Genomic DNA, 23,987 nt, shown 5'->3' with positions numbered 1-23,987 from the left:
AAGTAATTAACTGGCAGACAAGTGTAATAGATTCAGGTATTGTATAGTTATGAATACCCTATACAGTATTGTATTGGAGACTTTTTACACTTATGTAGAGTAGGTTGAGATTTTTACACTTGTAGAGTAGGTATGTGGATAATTCCATGGAAATGTTGCAGTTTTGTTAGATTTATTCCCTTACAATATACTGTATATTGTTTTGAATATTATACTTGATAACAAGAGCCTGTTAAAAAAATTGGTCACACTCTTAAATGCAAAGTGGTTATACATTATACTTTTTGGCACTTGTATCATTATTTCACTCCATTTGCATTTCAACAAATAAATCATGCTGAATATTTTTTTCTAAATAGGAATGGCTCAGAAATTTTCATGGTCTACATCACCATGATGCATAAGATATTCTAGCTATACATTTCAGAATTGATGTGGCCTTTGTGCCAGATTCAGCATTAATTGTTGGGGGAGAACGTAACACTTAACTCCATCACAAGCATAGCAGTTTTAGTTTCTTTACATTGTAACTATTAGTGATAGGATTAGAATATCTCAGGGGTGCTCACAAACATTACGCACTTCACAGAAGCATAGATGATTGCATATCTTTGGACAAGTGTAGCTATGTCACATGAGTTATATTCTAATACTTTTCAAAGTGAGCCCTCTTGATAAGTGTGTAGTTATTGCTCTGCTCACTAAAAGATAGTTAAGATGCATTTTTTGTGAATTTATTGTTGTATGCATATGGCAGCTGAAAAAATGTACACCATATAAAATTAATATTTCATCATCATTGTCTGTGCTGTCTTTTTTAAAAGAATTCTAACTTGTTTATTTATTGTTTTTAACATTTTTCTGTTGTTAAAAAATCTTAAACATATCCAGTATCAATTGCATAACCTTTTATTATCTTGATAAAAACCCATAACTTATAAGCGCCATTTATTATTCATAGAGTGTTTCCTGTAAAAACCTACATAGGAAGAAGAATGCAGGTTCAGTAGGTGAGTTTATGCCATCACTGTAAGGTGTAGTAGGTCTCAGTGATCAACATAGCTTGCTCATCATATGCCATATTTCTGGGCTTGACCTGTGTCGGCCTGTGAAATGGTTCCTTTGATACTATTTCTGAAGAATAAATATTGCTATTCATCCTAGAGAAAAAAGAAACAATATAATGCCAAGATAAATGGCTCGCTCACTTCTTATAGAAGTGTCGGTATAGTAAGGAGCGAGTGGAATCACTACCAGAGGTCCTTGCCATTTAGCTTCTTCCTTCGACAAAACCCCGAACTACGGAGGAGCCGTGCTACAGCTCCCGTCTACTACTACCGTGAGCGCCTCCGACGCCTGAGACGTCATTCCTTTCGATAGCGCGCGTTACACCAAACGTTAAATTTTTTCGGTGCTGTGTTTCGCTCTATTTGGATTTATTTGGATTTTATTTTCAAGATGTCTTCAACTTCTGCTTCTAAGTTAAGTACTGTTTGGGGTTACTGATCTCATTTTATGATGATCTTCGTGTTTTATACATATTCGGAGCCTTATCGGCCGGTATGCCCCTCGACCGCATGGCGGTACGGGTTATCTCTTTCGGTCTTCCATACCGTTAGAGATTTCCCTTTTTCTCAGTACTTTAGATATGGTTACTTATACATAGTCTCTATATCTTTATGCAGTTAGTTTTTTAGTTAGGCCTCCACGGGGCACGCTCCGACCGCACGTTTCGGACCTTAGTCTAGCTACGCCTTACATTGTTAGGAGTTTTATCAGTCACGATTTGAGAGTCATATCATCCTTAATTATTCTGATGTTCTCTCTTTCCTTCTCTAGTTCCTGATTACCTTTAATAATATTATAGGTACTAAGTTGGCTAACATACACCATGCTTCGGTATGGCGATTAGCTTCCCTGTTATAATTTATTTTACCGTTAAGTTAGGCTTTCATACCCCAATTGTCGATTGGTGATTAGCCTGCCCCCGTTTTCTTGAACTAGAGGTTAAATTAGGCTAACATACCCCTTTCTTCGGATCGGCGATTAACCTAATTTTCTGTTTGCTTAGCTTCGTGTTCCCCGTGTTAGTCTAGCTTTAATTTTATATCGCTTTTAATTTATTTGATTGATTATTATAAATAATCCTATTTATATCAGTGATATTGATGTTGTTCCGACGGTTCTTCCCCACCTCGTATCTTTTACCTGGCTGGAAGACCACCGGTTTATCACGGTGAGCCACCCGGTTACGGGGTCCCCCTCCCGTCCCCCCTTTCCCCCCCTCCATACATTGCCATCCACGTCGATGGTGATGACTCGTTTCTCACAGCTAGCGTCCGAGTCTGCATGAGAGGGGGTGACTCACGGGACTGGTGGGGATCTCCCCTCCCCTACTGGTACTCTCACTCGTCACGTGCCTCGGGGGCCTCGGGACCTCCCCCCTTCTTCTCCGTCCTTAACTGGCCGCTCAGGGGGAGGGCTCCCCTACCCCACATTCTTCCCTACTCTTTCCCCCTCAGTTCAGTCCGGCAGGTGTCTATCCGCCGCTACCGAACATAGAGAGGGGGGGAGGGAATCACTGGGTTTTCCTTATCCACTTAGGATAGTTCACGAGCACTTACTGATATAAGGGGTTTTTATTTTGTTTTATTTTGTGTTATTTAATGTTTAGAATCTTTTGCGTTACTCCGGGGGGTTTTTTATTTCCGCCTCTCGTACTATCCCTTGCTTCGTTAGAAGTTTTAATTTTGACATTGCTCACTCAATATTAATTAACTCCGGGCCATACGGAGAACTCCGGGCCTACGGAGTCTATTTTTAGTCATATGACAAGTGAGCTTAGGCGGAGGCAGAGACTTTCTTCCCCCCTCGTAATTTTTCTACGTAATATTCATACGTAGATCTCTATCCGTCGGTCCTACTCCCCCTGCACCCACGGATAGTTTGCATATTATTCCACCGGAGGTTGTCATTGGTACTCATGTATCCTTTGACTTACAGATGTTGTGCCAGGAGATTGGGTGCAGTGCCATCCTCCAAGACCTATGCGGCCATATAGTATGCCGTTCTCATGCAGGATGTGCAGTGAAAGTGGAGGATTTTATCGTTTGGCATCATGAAGCTTGCCAAACCTGCTACTTGCTAGTAGGAGATGCCTCACTAGTAGTAAGTTTCTTAGCACTTTCTTCATTCATTCGTCACCTGGAATACTTGTTGTTATATTATACCTTTCACATATGAGACACATATTCATATAATCTCAACACAACAGACATTCCTCCCCTATCCTCTCCCTAACTCTAGACCCTTTTTTACAGGGTTCTGATGAAGAAAAGAAGAAAGCTTTGTCGACTCTCAAAGCTTGGGTAGGGGGTTTTGGCCGGAATTCTAAGGGCCGCCCCTACATTCTTACCCAGGATATGGCGGACCTAATATTCCCAGGAGCCAAGAAAGGATCAGTGGTGGACCCGATAGCGGCCGCCCCTTTGCTGGCCGACCTTCAAGTCATGATCTCCCTACAGGAGGGGGATTTCCCAGAGGACGTTGCAGAAGACGTTGCGGCAATGAACCTCGACGTTGAACCCATGGCTATTGACTCCATGGGTACAGGTAAGGGTGTAGTAGGGGCAGCTCCTGTGGGTTCTCAGGGCCCTTTCCTGAATTCCCTTTCTCCATCACCTTCTACTGATCCTTCTACTTCCACTTCTTTCCGGGGCTTCACTGAAGAAGCAGCGGTCTGTCCGTCCTAAGGCTACTTCAGTGATCCCCAAGGCTAAGATGACCGAGGAGAAACTTAAAAAGTCTCTCCCCAAGAAATCGGTCATCCTGACAGACACTATAACTCCGGCTCACCACCCCGGATCAGTTAGGTCAAGGGAGGCCTCTTCCTCTGCGTCGAGGTCCCCCAAACATAGATCACGTAAGGATCGGGCTCAAGTCCCTCTTTTTGATCCCGAATCCTTTTCGGCTAACATTCTGGAGCAGGTGGGAGTGATCGTAGGGGCCTTGGTTGACAACAAGGTCAGCTCGGTGCTCTCCCAGCTCTCCAGTTCTGTTACGTCTTCCGGCCAGTCGATCCAATCGCTGGCGGAACGGCTGGCCGCTCAGGAGAATGCCATCGCCGGGATCCAAACCTCGATTGCGGCAGGTTCCCCTCTATCTGTGCCACCTTCTCCTCTTCCAATGCCAGATTCCAGCCAACTGCCGGAATTCAAGGCGGCCAACCCTTGGAGGATCGCTTCGTATGCCCGTTTGTCAACGGAATGTTGACAATCGAAGGCATAGGAACTCGAAGGCGTGAGGACTTCGAGTTCCACCCCAGAGACCTTCAACCACCATTCATTGGCTACGTCCGACTAACGGAAGCAGCGATGATGAGAGAGGACAAGGTTCCCAAGGAAACAGTGATCCTTCCGAGGGAACAGGCACAGCAGACTCTAATGAGAAGTCTGGAAGAATGGGGGTGTGAAAACACCCGCATCACAGCCTTTAGGAGTCCTTTCACCATTTTTACTCCGGTGGAAGGGACTCCGCTACCACTGACCCTTAAGGTAGTGGAAGCAACCTTTCAGGCCGCCCTGAAAGACGAGCCCTGCCTCAACTACGAGAGACGGAACCCACCTCTCTCTTAGACCCAGGCTCCGAGACGTACTTCGAAGGGGCAGTTCCTACTTTCTCAGTAGGAAAACTAAAGGCGGACTGTGCCACCTCTCTCTTTAGTGAGAGACTCCCCAGGTTGTCGGACTCTCTCATCCAGATGGAGTACGACGCCCGGACTAGGCTCGCGAGATCCCTTTCCTCCATGACTATGGCAGAGATGACGGCTCTTGTATACCAACAAGAGCCGTTATTTAAAGTTTTGGCTAAAGGTCTGCTGCACACCATGCAGTGTGACCTTTACGACTTCCTCATAGCCAGGAGAAATTGTAGGAAGCACGTTCTGGCGGAAGCTACTATCCGCCATGAACCGAATAAACTGATTGCTTCCTCAATTTGGGGAACGGACCTCTTTCCAGCACCAGTAGTAGCAGAAGTCCTTCATGAGGCTTCTAAGGTCAACCAGTGCCTCAAAGTCAGGTGGGGACTGGTAGCAAAGCGGAGGCAGGAATCTTCTGGTCCTAACCCAAGGAACAAGAAGAAACCAAGGAAGTTCTCTCCCTTCCAGCCTTCTCAACAAACGTTGGTTCAGGCAGTCCCCAGCATCACAAGGGCACCATCGTCGAAGGGTCAACAACAATACCCATTGTTCTGACCCCTCAGTCCCAGCAATCTCAACCCTCCACTTCCTTGGCTGTCTCGCCAGCCTACAATTCCAACTATGAAAGCCAGAAACTTTCAGGCTTTCAATAGGTTTGCGAGAGGCAGTAGAGCAAGAGGTGCCTCTCGATTCAGAGGATCCGGCAGGGCTGCTAACAGGGGAAGAGGTTTCCGAGGAGCAAGAGGTGGCCGCCCCTCGGCAAACCAGCAGTGAGAATCCCAAGGTAGGAGGGAGGCTGTACCTCTTCCGCCAGCGGTGGGGGTTCAGCCCTTGGGCTCAAAGTATAGTAACAAAGGGACTAGGTTGGAGTTGGCTAGAGGGCCCTCCTCCAACCAACAGATTCTATCAAGCACCAACAACGGAATTGGTAGAGTATACCGAAGACCTCCTTCTCAAAGGAGTAGTCTCAAGAGTCAAACAATTTAAAATTTCAAGGACGCTTGTTCAGCGTGCCAAAGAAAGACTCGGTAAACCGAAGAATCATCTTAGACTTGTCCCATCTGAACTTATTCATTCATTGCGACAAGTTCAGGATGCTGACCGTTTCGCAGGTACGGACCTTACTTCCCCGTGGGCCGTCACAACCTCTATAGATCTTACAGATGCCTACTATCATGTTCCCATAGCCAGACACTTCCGTCCATTCCTAGGCTTCAAACTAGGCAACAGATCCTACTCCTTCAAGGTAATGCCATTCGGGCTCAACATAGCCCCCAGGATCTTCACCAAATTGGCGGAAGCAGTAGTGCAAGAGCTAAGGAAACAGGGAATAATGTTAGTGGCTTATCTGGACGATTGGCTTATTTGGGCAAAGAACCGCAAAGAATGCAAAGAAGCAACGGTCAGAGTGATCAAATTCCGGAACATTTAGGTTTTCAAATAAACAAAACCAAGTCCAGACTAACACCGGAATCTCGATTCCAGTGGTTAGGCCTTCAGTGGGACTTACAATCGCACACTCTATCAATTCCGTCGTTGAAAAGGAAAGAAATTGCAAGAGCTACAAAACAATTTCTCAAACGACAACAAACATCCAGGAGGGTGCCAGGAGAGGATCCTGGGCTCACTCCAGTTTGCATCAGTCACAGACGTTCTGCTCAGAGCCAAACTCAAAGATATAAACAGAGTATGGCGCTCAAGAGCGAATTGCAGATCACGGGACAAACTAGCCTTTATCCCAGCAATCTTACGGAAACGTCTCCGCCCCTGGACGGAGACAAAGAACCTTTCAAAAGCAATTCCTCTACAGTTTCCCCCTCCATCATTAGTGATCCACACAGACGCCTCACTAACAGGGTGGGGAGGATACTCCCAGTACGAAAAAGTTCAAGGAACTTGGTCGTTAACATTCCGCCAGCTACATATCAATGTACTGGAGGCCATGGCAGTATTCCTCACACTGAAACGACTCCGTCCGCCCAAGAACTCTCATTTCAAATTAGTTCTGGACAGTGCAGTAGTAGTACACTGCATCAACAGGGGCGGATCCAAGTCAAGCCACTTGAACCATGTCATGATAGCCATCTTTTCTCTGGCATGCAAAAACAAATGGCACCTGTCAGCCACTCACCTGGCAGGAGTCAAGAACATAGTAGCAGACGCTCTATCACGCTCCGCTCCGTTGGAATCGGAGTGGACACTGGACAGGAGTTCATTCAATTGGATCAGTCTACAAGTCCCCGGACTCCAAGTAGACCTCTTCGCCACGGAGTCAAACCACAAACTCCCTTGTTACGTGGCACCCAACCTCGATCCTCTAGCATACGCTACGGATGCAATGATCCTCGATTGGAACGAATGGAAGAATATTTACCTCTTCCCTCCGGTGAACCTTCTCATGAAAGTTTTAGACAAACTCAGGACATTCAAAGGCCAAGTAGCTCTAGTAGCTCCCAACTGGCCCAAGAGCAATTGGTTCCCTCTACTCCTAGAGTTGAGACTCCGACCACTACGGATTCCCAACCCCAAACTAACCCAGTTAGTGCAAACTCAGACTGTGTCCGCTTCCTCAAGAATTCAGAAAACCCTAACTTTATGGATTTTCTGAAATTCGCAGCCATGAGGAATGCAGAAATTGATCCCCAGAATATCTCATTCTTGGAATCAGATAAAAGAGAATCTACTCTCCGACAATATGATTCATCTGTCAAGAAACTAGCAGAGTTCCTTAAGTTGTCAAATTCTCAAGTCATGACAACGAACCTAGCCATAACTTTCTTCAGATCATTGTTTGAGAAAGGCTTAGCAGCAAGCACTATCACTACGACCAAATCAGCTCTTAAAAAGATCTTCCAATTTGGTTTTAGCATAGACCTTACGGATTCGTACTTTACGTCCATACCAAAAGCTTGTGCTAGATTAAGACCATCAACGAGACCTAAATCAGTCTCTTGGTTCTTAAATGATGTCCTCAAACTGGCCTCGGACATTAACAATGACTCTTGCAATTATATATCCCTCCTGAGGAAAACCCTATTCTTATTAAGTTTAGCCTCCGGAGCTAGAATATCAGAACTGTCAGCTTTATCAAGGGAACCAGGCCACATTGAGTTCCTCCCCTCAGGGGAAGTCCTCTTATCCCCAGATCGCCATTTTCTAGCCAAAAATGAAGACCCACAGGACAGATGGTCCTCGTGGAAAATCCCTACCACTACCTCAAGACATTTCCCTTTGTCCTGTCAACTCATTAAGAGCCTACCTAAGCAGAACAACTCTGAAATCTTCAGGCCCATTGTTCATTAGGAAGGGATTGGTACTTTATCCCTAAAAGGGATCAGGCAACAAATTTTATACTTCATTAAACAGGCCAATCCAGAGTCCTTTCCTCGGGCCCACGATGTTAGGGCGGTGGCCACATCTATTAATTATTTCCTAACACATGAATTTTGACGATCTTAAGAAGTATACAGGCTGGAAATCTCCGACAGTTTTCAAACGGCACTACCTAAAACCCTTAGAAGCCCTCAAATTTCCAGCAGTGGCAGCTGGAAACACAGTTTCTCCTGATTCTTAATTTTTACTATAACTTCTTGTAGCCTTCCCTTCTACCCCCTGCCCCCATTGCACCCTTCCTTAGTTTAGTCGCCTCCATGTATTGGGTTACCTTGAGTTTGCTTTGTTCATCATTCTAATCGGATTCAGTTCCATTCTTTTGTATATATCAACTTATATCTTGTCTTTGCCTAACCTGTATTGTTATTGTTTGTTGTTAAGCTAACTAATTTTAAGTGATAACCCGTGTTTTAGGGCTTATACTTCCCTTAGGGTAAGACTGTAATTTTAGTTGATTATTATACTATTAACCTTACAAGTGTTTAACTTTACCTTCTTAATTTATCTGTACTGTTCCTCAAGCTTGGTGTTTGGCATTCTCTGGTACTATTTCACAGGCCGACACAGGTCAAGCCCAGAAAAGGGATTTTGACGAAGGAAAAATTCTATTTCTGGGCAACGACCTGTGTCGCCCTGTGAAACCCCACCCTGTAGTTAGATTATCCTCACCCAGCTTACCCCAAGCTTGGAGGCTATCTTCAGGAATGACGTCTCAGGCGTCGGAGGCGCTCACGGTAGTAGTAGACCGGGAGCTGTATGCACGGCTCCTCCGTAGTTCGGGGTTTTGTCGAAGGAAGAAGCTAAATGGCAAGGGACCTCTGGTAGTGATTCCACTCGCTCCTTACTATACCGACACTTCTATAAGAAGTGAGCGAGCCATTTATCTTGGCATTATATTGTTTCTTTTTTCTCTAGGATGAATAGCAATATTTATTCTTCAGAAATAGTATCAAAGGAACCATTTCACAGGGCGACACAGGTCGTTGCCCAGAAATAGATTTTTTCCTTCGTCAAAATCCCTTTTATGTGCAGACTTCGTATATCAGACTAGTCAAGATTTAAGGGTTGTTTTATACAGTACTACTTAATTGTCCTCCTTCCTCCCCACCTTTCCAGTTTTCAAAAGCTCTATGTCATGAAGAATAAGTTGGGTTGACAGCTGAAACTTAATGGACATTATAGTGCAGGTGTACCACTTGCCTGCTCCTCTGACTGTTTTGTTCTTCTTTCTTTGAAGAGTCTGTTTTGGGAAATATTTTTTGACACATAAATGGCTTTATGAATTATGGGGTTTTGTTAGGAAAATAATCAAACCCGTCTTTAAGCAAAATTGCATTTTTTCGTTAATTGGATTTTATCATATGTTTTAGCACAAATCACTGTTACAGATGCTCTTCATTTTTCATTTTTAAAATGGGAGATGATAGTGATGATAAATCTATATGTGTATCTTCTAAAACTTATTCTTCAAGTGTCTTAAGAGACATAGCTGTGATTTGGTATGTTATTGGGCCAAGACCATGATAATTGGGTTATTTCCTTCTGAATCATATCTTTAGTAGGGTCATTATAGTAAGTAATTAACCTAGGATTCATGAAACTGCAGATTTGGGCATAAAGTAAAAGTCTTTTTCAAAAGAGAAGGATACTACAGTATAGCCAGATCTCTGCCTAGAAATTTGAAAAGAGAAAGATGTTACAGTATATCCAGACCTCTGCCTAGAAACCAAGAATCCCAACAGGCAGTATGCTATCCTGATATTCGAACTGAGTTGGGATCATGATGGCACCCAGGAAAATAAATGATGCTCTCACCATGGAGAGGATGCTCTTCACATTACCTCTTGCTTTTTAATAGTATTCTTTTTTAATGTAGATACCAAGAGCTTATAGGCAAAATTTATTTCATACATAAGACATTAGCAGTTCTGTCTAAATAATTCATTTATACTAGCAATATTATGTGCATTTGGTGTGGCTGTTTGCGTTGGAATTGATTGACTGCTCTTCCCAAATATATGTTGTTTCGACACTCAACTTGTGGCTTGAAATTAAGCTAATCATAGACATGGGCTTAAAAGGGTTTCAGAAAAATAATAACATAAAGACAAATTGTTGTGTAAATGCAATCTATTGTCTTACTAGAGCTTACTAGGAAGATCAAACAGTGACAAGACTGGACAAGATTTGGGAGATTACATAGACTGACATTACATCCGAAAGTAAGGTTTATTCATGAGGTATGATATGTATTTCTGTACAGGTGTACATATACCGTGGTAATGGACTGAAATTAAATTTTAAATACATTCTGATTTAGTGATAAAACTCCAAAAAGAATACAAGGACTCATGGTAGGATCGAGTACAGTTTTATACCTTATGTGAAATGAAAGAATTTTTAATAGTATAGATGCGATAATGAATGGGAAAGGAAGATGGCTTGCATGTTCTTTGCACCACCCCTTCAGGACTCCTCTTGGTATCAGAAGAGTAGGAAAACCCAGATCTACTAACTATGAGATGAAGGGCTGAAGACTCGTGAAGATTTATTGAAATGAAAGCATGAGAAAGAAATGAGGTGAAGACAGCGACTTTTTGCTCCACACAGCATTGGAGGCAAAGATGATGATAATGATTTCAAAGGCAGATTTAACTTTGCAGGCTATGTGATGGAATGTATCTCCTACATAAATTACTAGTTTGGCTACAATCTGTTTAGTATTCATATGAAAAAAGAAATTGTTGATAACGAGTATTCACAATGGATAGAACTATTCCAGTTGACATTATATTGATCATGTAATACCAACTTCAGGTACTGAATTAGTATTGGAAACCATTGAACCAGAGGTTGTCTTTTCCTGTCTTTTTAATGCAATGCAGTAGATTTAGAATGACTAAAGTTGCTTTGGAACTTGATGTTATCAGTATTAATGTAGTACTTGAGTTTTGATGCAAGGGACATTAGATACTGTTATCTTCATATTCAATTAAGTTAGGCAATAATGCCATGTATGCATATATAGTTACACTTGTAGCTTATTGTAGGTGAGGGATATTTCCATCCTCAAATATGTTTACAATCTCTGAATGAAATTAAATTAGAGAGCCATGTTCTTTCAAGCAAAGCATTTTGAATAAAGTAACAGTAAAGTTTTGATAGTTATTTCTCATCTAATTTTAATGCTCAAGAAAATTTTATGTTTTTCCTGCTCTCCATGTTGTGTGATTTTGGTTCATAATACTTCATCCAAAACCTTGAATGTTCCTTTAAAACTTCTACAAGGAAAACTGTAAGGTAAAGCATTTCTATGATAAATCCTTTTTCTCCAGACTTAAAAAGTCAGAGTGGAATGAATGAGGCACTGTCCTTAATCTTTTATGGCAAAGACTTGTCCTAGAAAACTTAAGAACTAGTGGCTCTGGTTGAGATAGCATTCAAGTGTTTTCTGTCTTCTCACGACTTATTGGTAAACTTGACCTTAATCCATAACATGTTTTAAACAAATGTCAGACTTTTACTTGTAGGTTTGTCTGATTAGTACAGCAAATGAATTTTATGGCTCTTCATGGATTTATGCCAAGTTTATTCAATATGCATGCTGTGTGAGTTCACTAAACGTTGTCCAAATGCATTGATTTAATCCATAAAGAAAATATGAGACCGAAATGCTTGTATTTAATTTTTTTTGGTAAGAGAGTGCCAACAATGAATTTCTGCATATATAATCCTGATGGAAAACCTGTTAAATATCAGTACTGAAAAATGAGAAATGCTGAAAAGTAAATTTTTTCTTAGATGTCTATGCAGTTGTGATAGTGAAGAAGAGCCTTCCCATAGAAAAGATTCAGATTCATGCATGCCAGGTGTATCAAAGCATACAGGGATGTACAGTTGACCCCACTATTCGCAGATTTGTGAACTCACCAATTCCCGGATTTTTCCATGGAACATATACACACATTATTTGTGGAAAATTTGCCTATTTTTTCACTGAAAAATATTCACCAATTACTGTATTTTCATATAATTTTCATGACTAAATGGTCCTTTTTTGCGATAAAGCTATTAAAGTACTTGGGTATAAGCATTTTTTTTTTAACTATCAAAATAGGCAGTTCTAAGCATTTTTAGAGAGATTTTAAGTATTCGTAGATTCAGCTGTTCGCGAGCAGGTGTGGTACCTATCCCCTGCGAATATGGAGGGTCCACTGTAATAAGTTTTTCATGTCTATCGGGTAAAACAGATGAAGGAACAATTACCTCTTCAGTGTCAGGATCTTTATCTGCAGAGAAATTCTCTCCTAATATTTACCACAATAGTTCTCTCTCCCGTAATAAATAAATCATGTCTGAAACCCTTCAAGTCAAATTGAATTAAAATATGTTATTCTCACTTCTGATACATAGTTGCTCACAAGTTGAGGTTTTACTTTAATTAACATGAGAAAATAGGTTACTTTTGGTATTGCGCTTTGCAGAGCTTTTATGAGATATACTTTCTTGTCATTATCTAATCTCAGGTTTATTTTTCTTGCCATAAATACTGAAGCATATATTTCGTTTTGAATGCATAAATTTTGATTCAATAAAATTATCTTGGAAAAAATATTGTTTTCAGTATTTTGCCACCATACTCATGTATCTTGTAACAGTTATTGAACATTTATCAATTGACTGTCTGTATGGGATGCAAAGATCAGTCTATTCAGTCTACATAAACAGTACTTGTTACAGATTATATCTTTTGAGGTTAGGGAAAACAGTGGGAGGAAGAGGATTTTAGAGGTTTAAGCTGAAGAAAAGAAACATTCAACGAAGTGCATGGTCTGAAGGTTGCAGAATTATCACAAAATATCATTAGTATGTGGCAGCCATATGGGTGCTGCAAGTCTTCCAGAGAGTAGGATGAACCTCTTTTTAGCATAGTGAATGGTAGCTGTAATGTGATGTGTGTGATTGTTTTGTTTTGAAAGAAAAATTTTCATGTGATTGTTTTGTTTTGAAGGAAAAATTTTCATTACTGTTTAGACACAACCTTTTCTTGGTTTAGAAGTTCTGTGTGTAGATTAGATAATGAAGAGAAAAGTGAATATAATGTCTTTCTCCTGTTCAGAATCAAAGGGGATACAAACTTAAAACAACTCTAGGTTTGGAGTGAAATAGAAATTAGAGTTTTTAGTGACTTTCTGTCTGTACGAGTTACCCAAAACATTTTTGCAGTTATTGGATTTCAAGTTTTGAACTTAGTCAACAAAAATTTCTAAAAAAATTTATCTAGTTTTCAAGGCATTTCCTGTCCTCAGGAGAAATGTTCACGTTTAATTGTTGGCACTCTTCTATTTAAAAAAATTACTGTCCATTCATTTTTGTGTGATTTTGCAAAGACTCCGTTGCTGTAACAATTTTCTTTTATAAACAAGATTCAGATTATGCTTACTCATATTTTTTTTAAATGCCAAAAACTTTCTGAAGAGTTCCTGAAGGATATCTATTAAATCTGTTTCATTATGTACCTAATATAGTGTACCTTATGAATGTTATATAGGATCCTTGCAAGGTATTATATCTTGTACTGTATTAAAATTTAGTCATGAGAACATTTGCACACTGTTATTTGAAGTACTAGGTGTGAAATTCAGAATTTAAATATTAATAATTCTTTGCTAGTATTGCAAAAGTCAAGTTTCATGAAAAGTAAATGAAGTGCTAACCATTTATTCAAAACAAGCAGTATAAGTTTTATTGTTATTTAATGTGCATTTGTATCACTGCCAAGCCCTGATTCCATACAAAAGACAAGTTGCTTTTTTGTAATACATTGCTCCATTTTAGTCATGGGAAGCCTTTTTAATTTTTTAAGGAACATATAACTGTTTTAAGTATAGCCTTTTGTAGTTGAAATGAATTCTAGTATATACATAGTTTCACCCCCTCTTCAAGTATAAAGAATCACTCTCAAACTTATCTGAATGTGTTAAACAGTGAGAAGGGAAGATTAAATCTACTTGGGGAAGAAACAGAAAGAAAACATTGTACACAAATTTAATATTTTGTCAAAATACTCAAGGATCAAGTGTTTACATCTATCAGGATTGAAACCAGGATTCTCAAATGCCTATGTATTCACACAATATCAGAGGGTTTACCTGTGCAGACTGTACGCCTTAACCCATAAAACATGTTGAGATCTTGTTTGATAGGAAAACTGGTTGTACTGTACATGTACGTACAGGACATATTGACAGAAATGATTTCATTTTAATGTTCTAGAATGTGGTTGTATATAGTAATGAGTTTAGACATTTCATTCTAATGAGAATACATTTTAATTGTACTGTTGGGAGTAATGTACGTATTGTTATTTTCAGATAGTAATTGCCAAAAAATTTGGTAAAAACTCTGAGGTTGAGGTTGGGGATCCAGTTTTTCAGAATTTTTTTTTTTGTTCAGCATGGTCTTGTTCTCAAGGGTGCTGGATAATTGTGTTTGTTTTATTTTTTACTGCTTATACACATCTTCTCAGTGTGAACTTCAGTTATCTTTCTTGTAAACAGATAGTCACTTCAACTTAATTTCTTTACAAACATTTTCCTTGAATAATGGTTGTTCCATCAGTGCACCTCGCTTGGTGCACTGAAGGTATGACTAAGGGCTGTGTGCAGCATCCCTTCAGCCAATTTTTAGCCTTATATTTTACCCCCATTGATTCCTTCATTCAATCTTGCTGCCTAATCACTTGAATGCCCTCTTTTCACGGTCTCAAGCGCTGATTACCAGAAAGTGCCCCGGTGCTTGGCTTGATAGCCAATTTTACATAAATCAGTTAACCTATTCATGGCCTCTAGTACATTCAGTCTAGTCCTATTTGTAAAATCCATTGAAGACAGCTTCTACAAATGTTTTGTTTGTTATCTATGCATATAAATTTTCAAATATAAAATGACAAGTAGTACCCTCTTCTCAGGGTTCTTATATGGAAGTTTTTGGTATTTTATTCTTTGTAGGTGCTCAAGTATATACAGAATTGTATGCCATAACTACTACTTACTTAATTTGACTATGGAGACTGTTACTGCAATATGATGTGTTTCAAGTTTCATAAATTGTTTTTCTAACTTCATATTTAATATAGAATATGATGAAATATGTATGATATTTTGTGCAGAATTCAAGCCAGTTTCTTGACTGTAGCACATTTTATCTTCCATTTGATGTAATTTTGAACCAGAAATCTTGTACCTTACAATTCCTCTCTTTCTCTTTATAGGATTTTATGTTCTGTCACTATTCATTTCAAATGACCATATTTCCTGACAAAAGGACAAAAGGTTTCGGTATATTTGAAACTTGTATTTGTAAAAGATGTAGACTATGAAAATGTCATCTGACTGTAACATTAACACACTTATATACTAGACTTGAAGAATTTAGTTTTTATGATGCCATCTTGGTTAAGGAATTTCTTTTAGCAATTATTTTTGTTTTGTTTTTGTTTACCTGATTCTAATTATTTCTGTCTTTGCCTGCCTTATCTCTCACTGAGAATCTTTCCTACTTTCTCACCCCATATGCTGAAGATCTCCAGATGGAGGACTTGAATCTAACCCATTGAATGGTTCCATTCAATCCACACTGATGAGCAAAATGAGGGCACCAGTCATTTTAGCCATGATATGGAAAAATTTATTCAGCACTCAAAATACTAATTAATTATTAGATTATGGATCCAGTGTTATTGATCCTTTCTTTGCTTTCATTCTTTTGCCATAGTACTTGTACAGATTTGCAACCCTTCACACTTAGCTGTTCTGACATTTTTCTCTCTGTTGCTGTATGGCCAGTTATGTTTTGATAATGCCCAGGGTTGCTATGAAACCCTTTCAATCTAGTGATGATGAATGAAGTTGTAGCAATGCTAGAGTCCATTAACAAATCAATCAGTCGAATCTCCTTGCTTTTCCCTAGTGCAAGGGCTGTTTTTATTGTTGAAACCCTGACTTCAGACACTGTCCTTAAGTTCCCAGCTTCATAGTGGGGCATAAGTGCCTCTTTTATTGGTTGCATTGTTCCCTCACCACTCATGTCTATTTTTTATTTGGTAGGAAACAGTTTCCGTACTTCAACAGACTTTTATTTTGAGATAGTATATCCAGATCTAACCCTCTTGAAAAAATATCTGGTCCTTTGCCCGTGTTCACTTTCTTAACAACTGCAATCCAAATATCTTATTACCTTGTGTATTTCAAAGGTTTTTGCATCCTCGAGGACTTGCAAGGCACTTTGAGGATTGTCCTCATTGAAAGCCTCTAAGAATTTTCAAACAGATACTTCAGATTGTATGCATCACACACTCAATTACTGGACTGTTGTAGCAATATTGGAGTGTTGCCGAGTGCCAAATTTTTGTTATTATTTTCCATTCTCCTTTTATCATAACAGTTTTTATATTCCTAGGAAAGTGTGCTATTATTCAAAATTAAGATATATGGATATTTTCCCAGTATTGAGATAACACCTGTTCCAGTCGTCTGTAAGAACAAGAGTAACTTTGTAAAAGGGACTGCATCTACACAATTCTCAATTGTACATGAGATTAATATACATTGGTGGTCCTCAATCTTGTGTACCATCCACATATAGAATTTTGTCTGTGTTGTGGTAAAGTTACTGCAAAATATTGGTCTATGAATCAATTCTTATATGTGCTACCAATGTAATTGAATATATTATATTTTGCAAAATATCTCTACCTCTTTATCTTTTTATACATGTAACTGACAGACCCACACATTTTGTAAAATAACTGATTTGTGAAAATTTGTGATTTTAATTCAATCACAGATGTCACCAAGTATTTATGGTTTTTGCCTCTTGAGACAGCTTACTGAAAAATTCAGATTATGTCTGCGTAGATGCCATGCATTGTAAATACAGTCCGCTGTAAATATCAGATGTACTGTAGTTACTTTTCCAATTCTGTAAAATTTAGGTGATAGCATTCTCTTAGATGACTGAGATGCAGTCAGAATTTATATCCTAGCTTAGCATTTCTTGTGTAAGTTAGGACACCTGATCTCTAATCATTACTATTGGCAAAGTACTATATTGTTTTACATGGTAAAGTGCAGGCAGAAGTATGTTTCTATTGTTAAATTGGAATTATGTACGTCTTTGTGACAATAGAGGTTTATGAAGTAAATTTAATGAACATTGTTGGATGGCCCAGAATTATACCAAGACTTCAGCATTCATTTCCATCTTTATTGGTGTGTCAGTTTTAATTTTGATTATCAAGTTTTTTTCTGAAATACCATGAATGAAATTGGTCTGTCAGTGTAAACTCTTTTACCATGGTGTTAATGAATTGAAAAAAAAACCATTTATAAGTGAATCAAGATGATCTGTTTATTATTCCAGAGAACGCACAGATTTTTTTTCATGAAAGAAGTTTTTTAAATGGTAGTAGAGTATAGAATAGCAGTTTTACCTAGAGAAAAAATAGAATTCTTTTCTTGTAAATTTTTGCATAGTGTCTGCAGTTGTTAATCAAGTACAGATTTTGATATCTTATGTTTATGAACATATTTTATTGGAAGGAAGTGTATTATTATTTAGCTATTCATGACAAAATTTTAAGGGAATATAGGTTACTTTTATTATATTTTGCCCAAGTAATGGTACATTTCATCGTGTGTACCAAAATATGGAGATGCCATGATGGCATAAACATGTTATCTATAATAAACTTTTCTTTCAAATTAACATGCAAAAGGAAATTTAGGGAAAATGATCTTGTATTTTGAGAAGTTACAGACAACACAGCTATAAGACAGGAAAGAAACAGGAAACTTATTTGAGGACTATGGTACTCTTTGTAAACAAAGGAGAAAGGTGAAGATATGAAAGAACGCAACAATTGCAACCATATTTTTTACAGACAAGAAATTTGGAGTCCAGAAGACTAATCTTGATGGGAGTCTGCTAGTTTTGGTCCAGGACAAAGGATAAAGAGGATTTAGTTATTCAGAATTTTGAATAAAATGAGAAAACTAGGTCAAAAGATTGACATATCTGCAATAAAAAGTAGATGGACTCTCTCTCTCTCTCTCTCTCTCTCTCTCTCTCTCTCTCTCTCTCTCTCTCTCTCTCTCTCTCTCTCTCTCTGTGTTTGTGTTTAGACTTTGGCATTTTAAGTAGTAATTTTTATTCTTTTTCTTATTTTTCTCTGTCTATATTGGTTTGTAAATATTCCATACTTCGTTGTATGACCATTAACTTCCAGTGTACATTGCTGTGATTTTTTCTTACTCTTCCTGCTACTTGAGGTGACAAGGGTCAAGTTTCTTTTTTTTCTCCCTGAAGATATTCAGTTGTATTTTCTTCACTTTATACTTGATAGTTGATGAGTGTGTTTGTATTATAACTGTAAGTTGAAATGTGTGTATGCACGTACTGTATATGTGTGAAACTGACTGTATATACATACATGCTAAGTTACTCACTTTTGTATGAAAATCATATTTTTGTTTCATTAGTCATCCATGTACTATATGTAAAAGCAATTGTTTTGCTTTTCAAGATAAAGCTAATCATTTTGAGTTCCCTAAGATTTTTTATTAGATGTGGTGAGATTTTTATAACTTACATTTTTTGTAGACTATCATAGCTTTACATATAAATACTGTTTGATAGGTTAAGTGCTTTATGTGTTGCACTGTTATTTGTCATTGAATGTTATGTACTATGTGGGTATGCTGCTAAATTTCAGCTGTTGAAATGTATCTGTCCTTATAACACAGTCATTTTTTATCATTCTGAATTTTTCATTGAAATATAAATACTAAAAACAAATTATGACAGTTTGTTAGTGGCTACATCAACTACTGTTCAGGTTTAAGCTAAGCACTGTTGAGATTTAGTTTACTATATAAATGTTGCTGTTTCTAAAACCGGGTATAAATATGAATATATATACTTTGTGATAAAGTTATTCATATATATAGTATATATATTTTATTTATATAATACAGGCAGCTCCCGCTTATTGGTGATCTGGTTTTACGGTGCTTGCTATAGCTACGAAAATCGGTGATTTTCAGCACAACTATATGCCGATATCTGCTTATCAGCGCCGATGTATACCTAACAGGGGCACTGATAACTGAAAATTGCCAATTTTCACTGGTATCTCACCAAAACTCTCTGATTTTTAGTTATCAGCAATTTTTGGTTATCGTCTTGCCATCAGAATGGAACCTCCATCAATAACTGGGAACTGCCTGTGTATATCTATATACGTATATAGAATATACATATACATACACACACACACATATATATATATATATATATATATATATATATATATATATATATATATATATATATATATATATATATATATACACACACACACACACACACACACACACACACACACAACAGGCAGTCCATGGTTATTGACGGGGGTTCCATTTCGACGGCTTGATGATTAGTGAAAATCGGCGATTTTGGGGCTTATTGGTACTGATAACTAGTTAATGGCATCTCTGTAGCAGCGCCAATTCTCGAAGTTGGCGTGTTTCGATGCCAAAAATCACAGATTATCAGTGCTAAACAAGTGCCATAGAACCGTATTGTAGATAACCAGGGACTTCCTGTATATATACTATATTAGAATTTAATTATATGTTAAGTGACACTTGTATCTTTAAACTATAATGTATAAAATAGAGTTTACATATACTGTATTTTTGGTGCTAAAAGATTGTTCAACATTTTTTTATCTAATTATATATTTTGTTTTTCCCAGGTTACTATATTGTCTGAGTCATTGGGAAAGGTACGTGCTGCTGAGGAGAAGTTAGATCAGGAGAAAGATGAATTGCGAGACCAAATACGAGCAATGGAACGATACCGCACTGAATTGGAAGCAAAACTGGCTCACTCCCTACGTCAGGAGACTGACCTTAGGGAGGCCCTTGAGAAGGTATAAATTTTGATTTCATTATATTTTAAGTTCTCCATAAGATGGTACTGCTTTAGTTTTCCTCCTTTAGTGGTCTGTAGACTAAAGTTCTTTAATAGCATCTCTTTTGTCCAGTTGCAATGTTTTCAACTAGCCACTTTTCATGTATTAATTCTTTTCCCCTTTTTGAACGGGACTGAAATTTTCACCTATTCAATAGTGAAGGTCTCTTGAGTGACTGACAATTATACTCAGTGGTCTGGTTGGTCTACCGTTTGACAGTGGTAATTAAAATAGTCATAACAGAATGTTTTAATTTTCTTATCTTCCTTTTCAAGACCACTGAAACTTTTTAGTTCATCTTCCAAAAATTGAAAAATAATAGATTATGTATGATAGTCTCTATCTAAAAGAGTGTTATCTTTTCAGGTTGAATCTTACAGCATCAACCTTGGCCAGGATAAATCTCAGCTGGTCTCCAAGATCACATCTCTTGAAACAGAGCGTGCAGCCTTGGGGACTGAAAGAGCAGAGTTACGTACAGAGATTGAACGACTCAAGGATGATTTGGCTGTTTTAGAGGAAGAACGATCTAGCCACGAGACTACTATTAACACATTGAATGAAAAAATTACACTTTTATCAATTGATAAAGAAAAGGCAAGTGTTATGGAACCAAGGGTATGGAGGGGAAATTTCACATTTAATTTTAGTTCTTCAAGTAGAGGGTGAAAAATGTTATGCCATGCTTTTCACTTTCACTTTTCTGAAGCCTCTGAAGTTGGATGACAAAGTCCAGATTTGTAAATTCTGGGACTCTATGGGTACATTTAATTGATTGCTGAAAGTGCTAAACTTATGAAAGTAAGTACGTGTGTGTATAATCCAGGAATAGAGAAAAATGAAAGTGAAAGGACAAGTTACTTGGGTAGTTTTAGACGACATGAAAAGTTTTTGTTTTGCTGAGTTTTTTAAATGTAAAATTAGATTTTGGCAAAATCCTTGTGGAAATAAAGTTAAAGATGAAACAAAGGCAGTTAAATGGTTGAAGAATGGAAACAATTTAAAGGTGAAGAGTTAGGGGTTGGATATTTGTTATGAAACTGCTGCATGAGAAGTTTGTTAGCAATAGGCAAAAGTTATATGAGATGGAACTTGGTCTGATTTTCTGACAGAACTGGTAGAGATGTGATGAAGGTGGTGTAAAGGTTGTATAGCTTGAGGTAATTTGTTGAGAGCAGTGAGAATTTATTATGGTAAATGCAAAGCATGGAGGCATTAGAAATAAGAGGGACAGAAATGGTGTAAGAAGGGGTTTGAGACAAAGCTGCATTGTATCTCCAGGGTTGTTTATTATTTTTATATGTATGACATCATGAAAAGTTAGAGAAAGGAAAACACTTAGGACAAAATTGTGGAGTAAGAATGGAGAATGTTTAATGATTGCTGATAGTAGCGTTGATTGGGGATTGTGATGAGGAAATGCAGATGTTAGTTAGGTTGAATTTGTTTATGAGGTGAGAAAGCTAAAAGTGAATAAAATGAACAAGGGTTGAATTATATAGGCATATAGAACCAGGAAGGATCACTGTATGTAAATATGTTTGATAAAAGAATTGAAGTAGTGGACTGATATAAGTATATTGAGGAGGTGGTTAAAAGTGAAAATAGATTCAGAGCGAGATTTCAGTCTATGGATATCATTATAATGAAGAAAGTGTGTTAAGATTTAAAGAAGATTGACAAATATTAGGCATTGTTTAATGATGCTGACATGAAAGGAGTTGATGAGAAGCATGTAAAAATCAGCAATGTAACTTAGTCCTCAGGGTATGTTTTTTTAATAGGTGTGTAGGAACTAGGTAGGTATAAAGGCTGGATGATGACATGGGAGGTTAAGTTACTTTTCTATATAATATGAAGTAGGTGAGTGGTTGAAAATTTTTTCAATAAAATAGTCTGTTTTATTCTATTTCACCAGTTGGTTTATAAGATTTGCTTATGTTCTTTATTTGTTAATTTTTGGAAAAATCATACATACAGTCAGTCACCCAGGTTACGACGGGGGTTCTGTTCTTGAGACATGTTGTAAGCCGAAAATAGTCATAAGCCGGAAAATTGTCAAAAATCCTAAGAAAACCTTACTTTTAATGCCATAGGTGCATTAAAAACTATGTAAACTACATTCTTATTGCATTTTTCATCAAAAAAACCTTCAAATATTGATTCTTTTGCATCTTTGGAGTCATATTTCTTCTGCCAGATCGGTGTTGTAAACGTTGTAACCTGGAACATGCACCGTAAACCTGGAAATAATTTCTGATAAATATAATTGAAAAGCATTGTAACCTTGTAAAGGTGTAAGCTTAATCCATCGTAAGCCGGGGACTTCCTGTATTCTGTTTTGAAACCTTAAGACACCTAGGTTGAACATATTTTTATTTGCATGTAGATTGAACTGGAGCTGAATGACATCATCACAGAACGAAATGAGTTACATGGACAACTTACAGCTCTGGAACGTATTAAGACTTCATTGGAGAATGAGCTTACCACCATCACCAACAACTTAACTGAAAAAATCAAGTTAATTGAGAGGCTCAATGGTGAAAAGGAAGGACTGACCAAAGAAAATGCTGAAATGGAGGTAAGTATTGTTCTTTCTTTATCAGTGTATGACATAATTCTTCTTTGATTCAATGTTATGAAATTTTCTTACTGCAATTATCCATAGATATAGTTCTTTTAAAAGTGAGAATAAATTGATCTGATAACTCTTCCTTACCTAGGTGAAACTGAATGGGGCTGAGAAAGAACTAAGTGCCCTACGTGAAAACCTTACAACGCTGAAAGCGGAGAAACAGAGTCTTGAAAGTTTTGCAACATCTTTAGAAAAGAAGTGGTCAAATAACGAGGCTCGTCGCACTCAGCTAGAGAAGGAGAATCAAAATTTGACATCTGATAAGGAGAGGCTCAATACCCAGGTATGGTATACTTATGTTGTATCCAGAGCAACAAGTTATTTTTGTGTAGAAATAATAATGTTCTAGTCCTTTCTTATTTGAGAATTGAATAAGAATTACCTATAAATCTTTGCAACCACTGATTTGTTAAGTAGTAAATTAATTAACCAGACAAAGAAAACACAGGATGGAGGTTTAGTCAAACTGGGAAAAATTTGACTTACGTATAATATCCAAATTCAAAGACCAGTACAGTATTTTTATTTCAGATATACAAAAGTGACAGATAGCCTGTTGGAAATTGTGTGATCATTGTAATTTGGAAACAGCTCTTGACATTCAGATAAGTTATCAACCCTAGATCAATCACATTCCTGAAAAGTTGCAAAGATTAGGTGAATTTTGATATTGATAACAAGACACATGCATCCTCATGATGTAGAAGCATCCAAAAAATACAAGATTGATGACTGTAAAGGTTATCTATTGTATTGTGGTGTCCCTCAAAGGTTGGAAACTTTTATAATTGTAACTTGCCAGACAAGGCATTAGTACTTGGAAAAAAGCCTAGCTTTACAACTACTTATCTCAACTTTGACTTTATTTGGTGTTGTGATTTCATAATTATTTATATCGTTATGAATCACATGTTTTTATATCTTTTTGGCAGATGAACAAATTACAACGGGAACTTGAGGCAGAGCTGGCTAAACTCAGAGAGTCACGAACAGCACTTGAGCGACGATTGGATGAGAAGGAAACTGAGCATAAAAAGACACTTATGATGCTTCGCAACCAGTATGAAGAAGCTTTGGATGATATTAGAAAAGAAAAGGTAAGAACCAAACTTCAATGGTGTGTATATTTAATCTGATGAATGTTATGAGACAAAAAAGGGATTTTGACGTAGGAAAAATCTATTTCTGGGCGAGGAAGTCGTGTCGCCCAGTGAAAATGT

General features: G+C 37.9%; 1 protein-coding gene across 6 annotated transcripts in view; it reads left to right on the top strand.

Annotated features, from left to right (window-relative positions):
• The window catches only part of LOC135216328 (rootletin-like), a 413,187-nt gene that overhangs the window by 304,588 nt on the left and 84,612 nt on the right, over positions 1-23,987 (top strand). For all 6 annotated transcript variants that reach the window (XR_010314855.1, XM_064251513.1, XM_064251512.1 and 3 more), the window contains 5 exons: positions 19,911-20,087; positions 20,496-20,726; positions 22,519-22,713; positions 22,856-23,050; positions 23,700-23,864. Coding sequence is in view for 5 of the 6 variants with exons in the window: in XM_064251513.1 (XP_064107583.1) it covers positions 19,911-20,087; positions 20,496-20,726; positions 22,519-22,713; positions 22,856-23,050; positions 23,700-23,864 (963 nt within the window). In the remaining variant the exon portion in view is untranslated. The remainder of the gene's footprint in view (positions 1-19,910; positions 20,088-20,495; positions 20,727-22,518; positions 22,714-22,855; positions 23,051-23,699; positions 23,865-23,987) is intronic.

The sequence above is a fragment of the Macrobrachium nipponense genome, chromosome 6 (genome assembly GCF_015104395.2).
Source record: "Macrobrachium nipponense isolate FS-2020 chromosome 6, ASM1510439v2, whole genome shotgun sequence".
NCBI lineage: Eukaryota > Metazoa > Arthropoda > Malacostraca > Decapoda > Palaemonidae > Macrobrachium > Macrobrachium nipponense.
The sequence above is the reverse complement of the archived record's forward strand: the minus strand, read 5'-3'. Positions and strand labels throughout refer to the sequence as shown.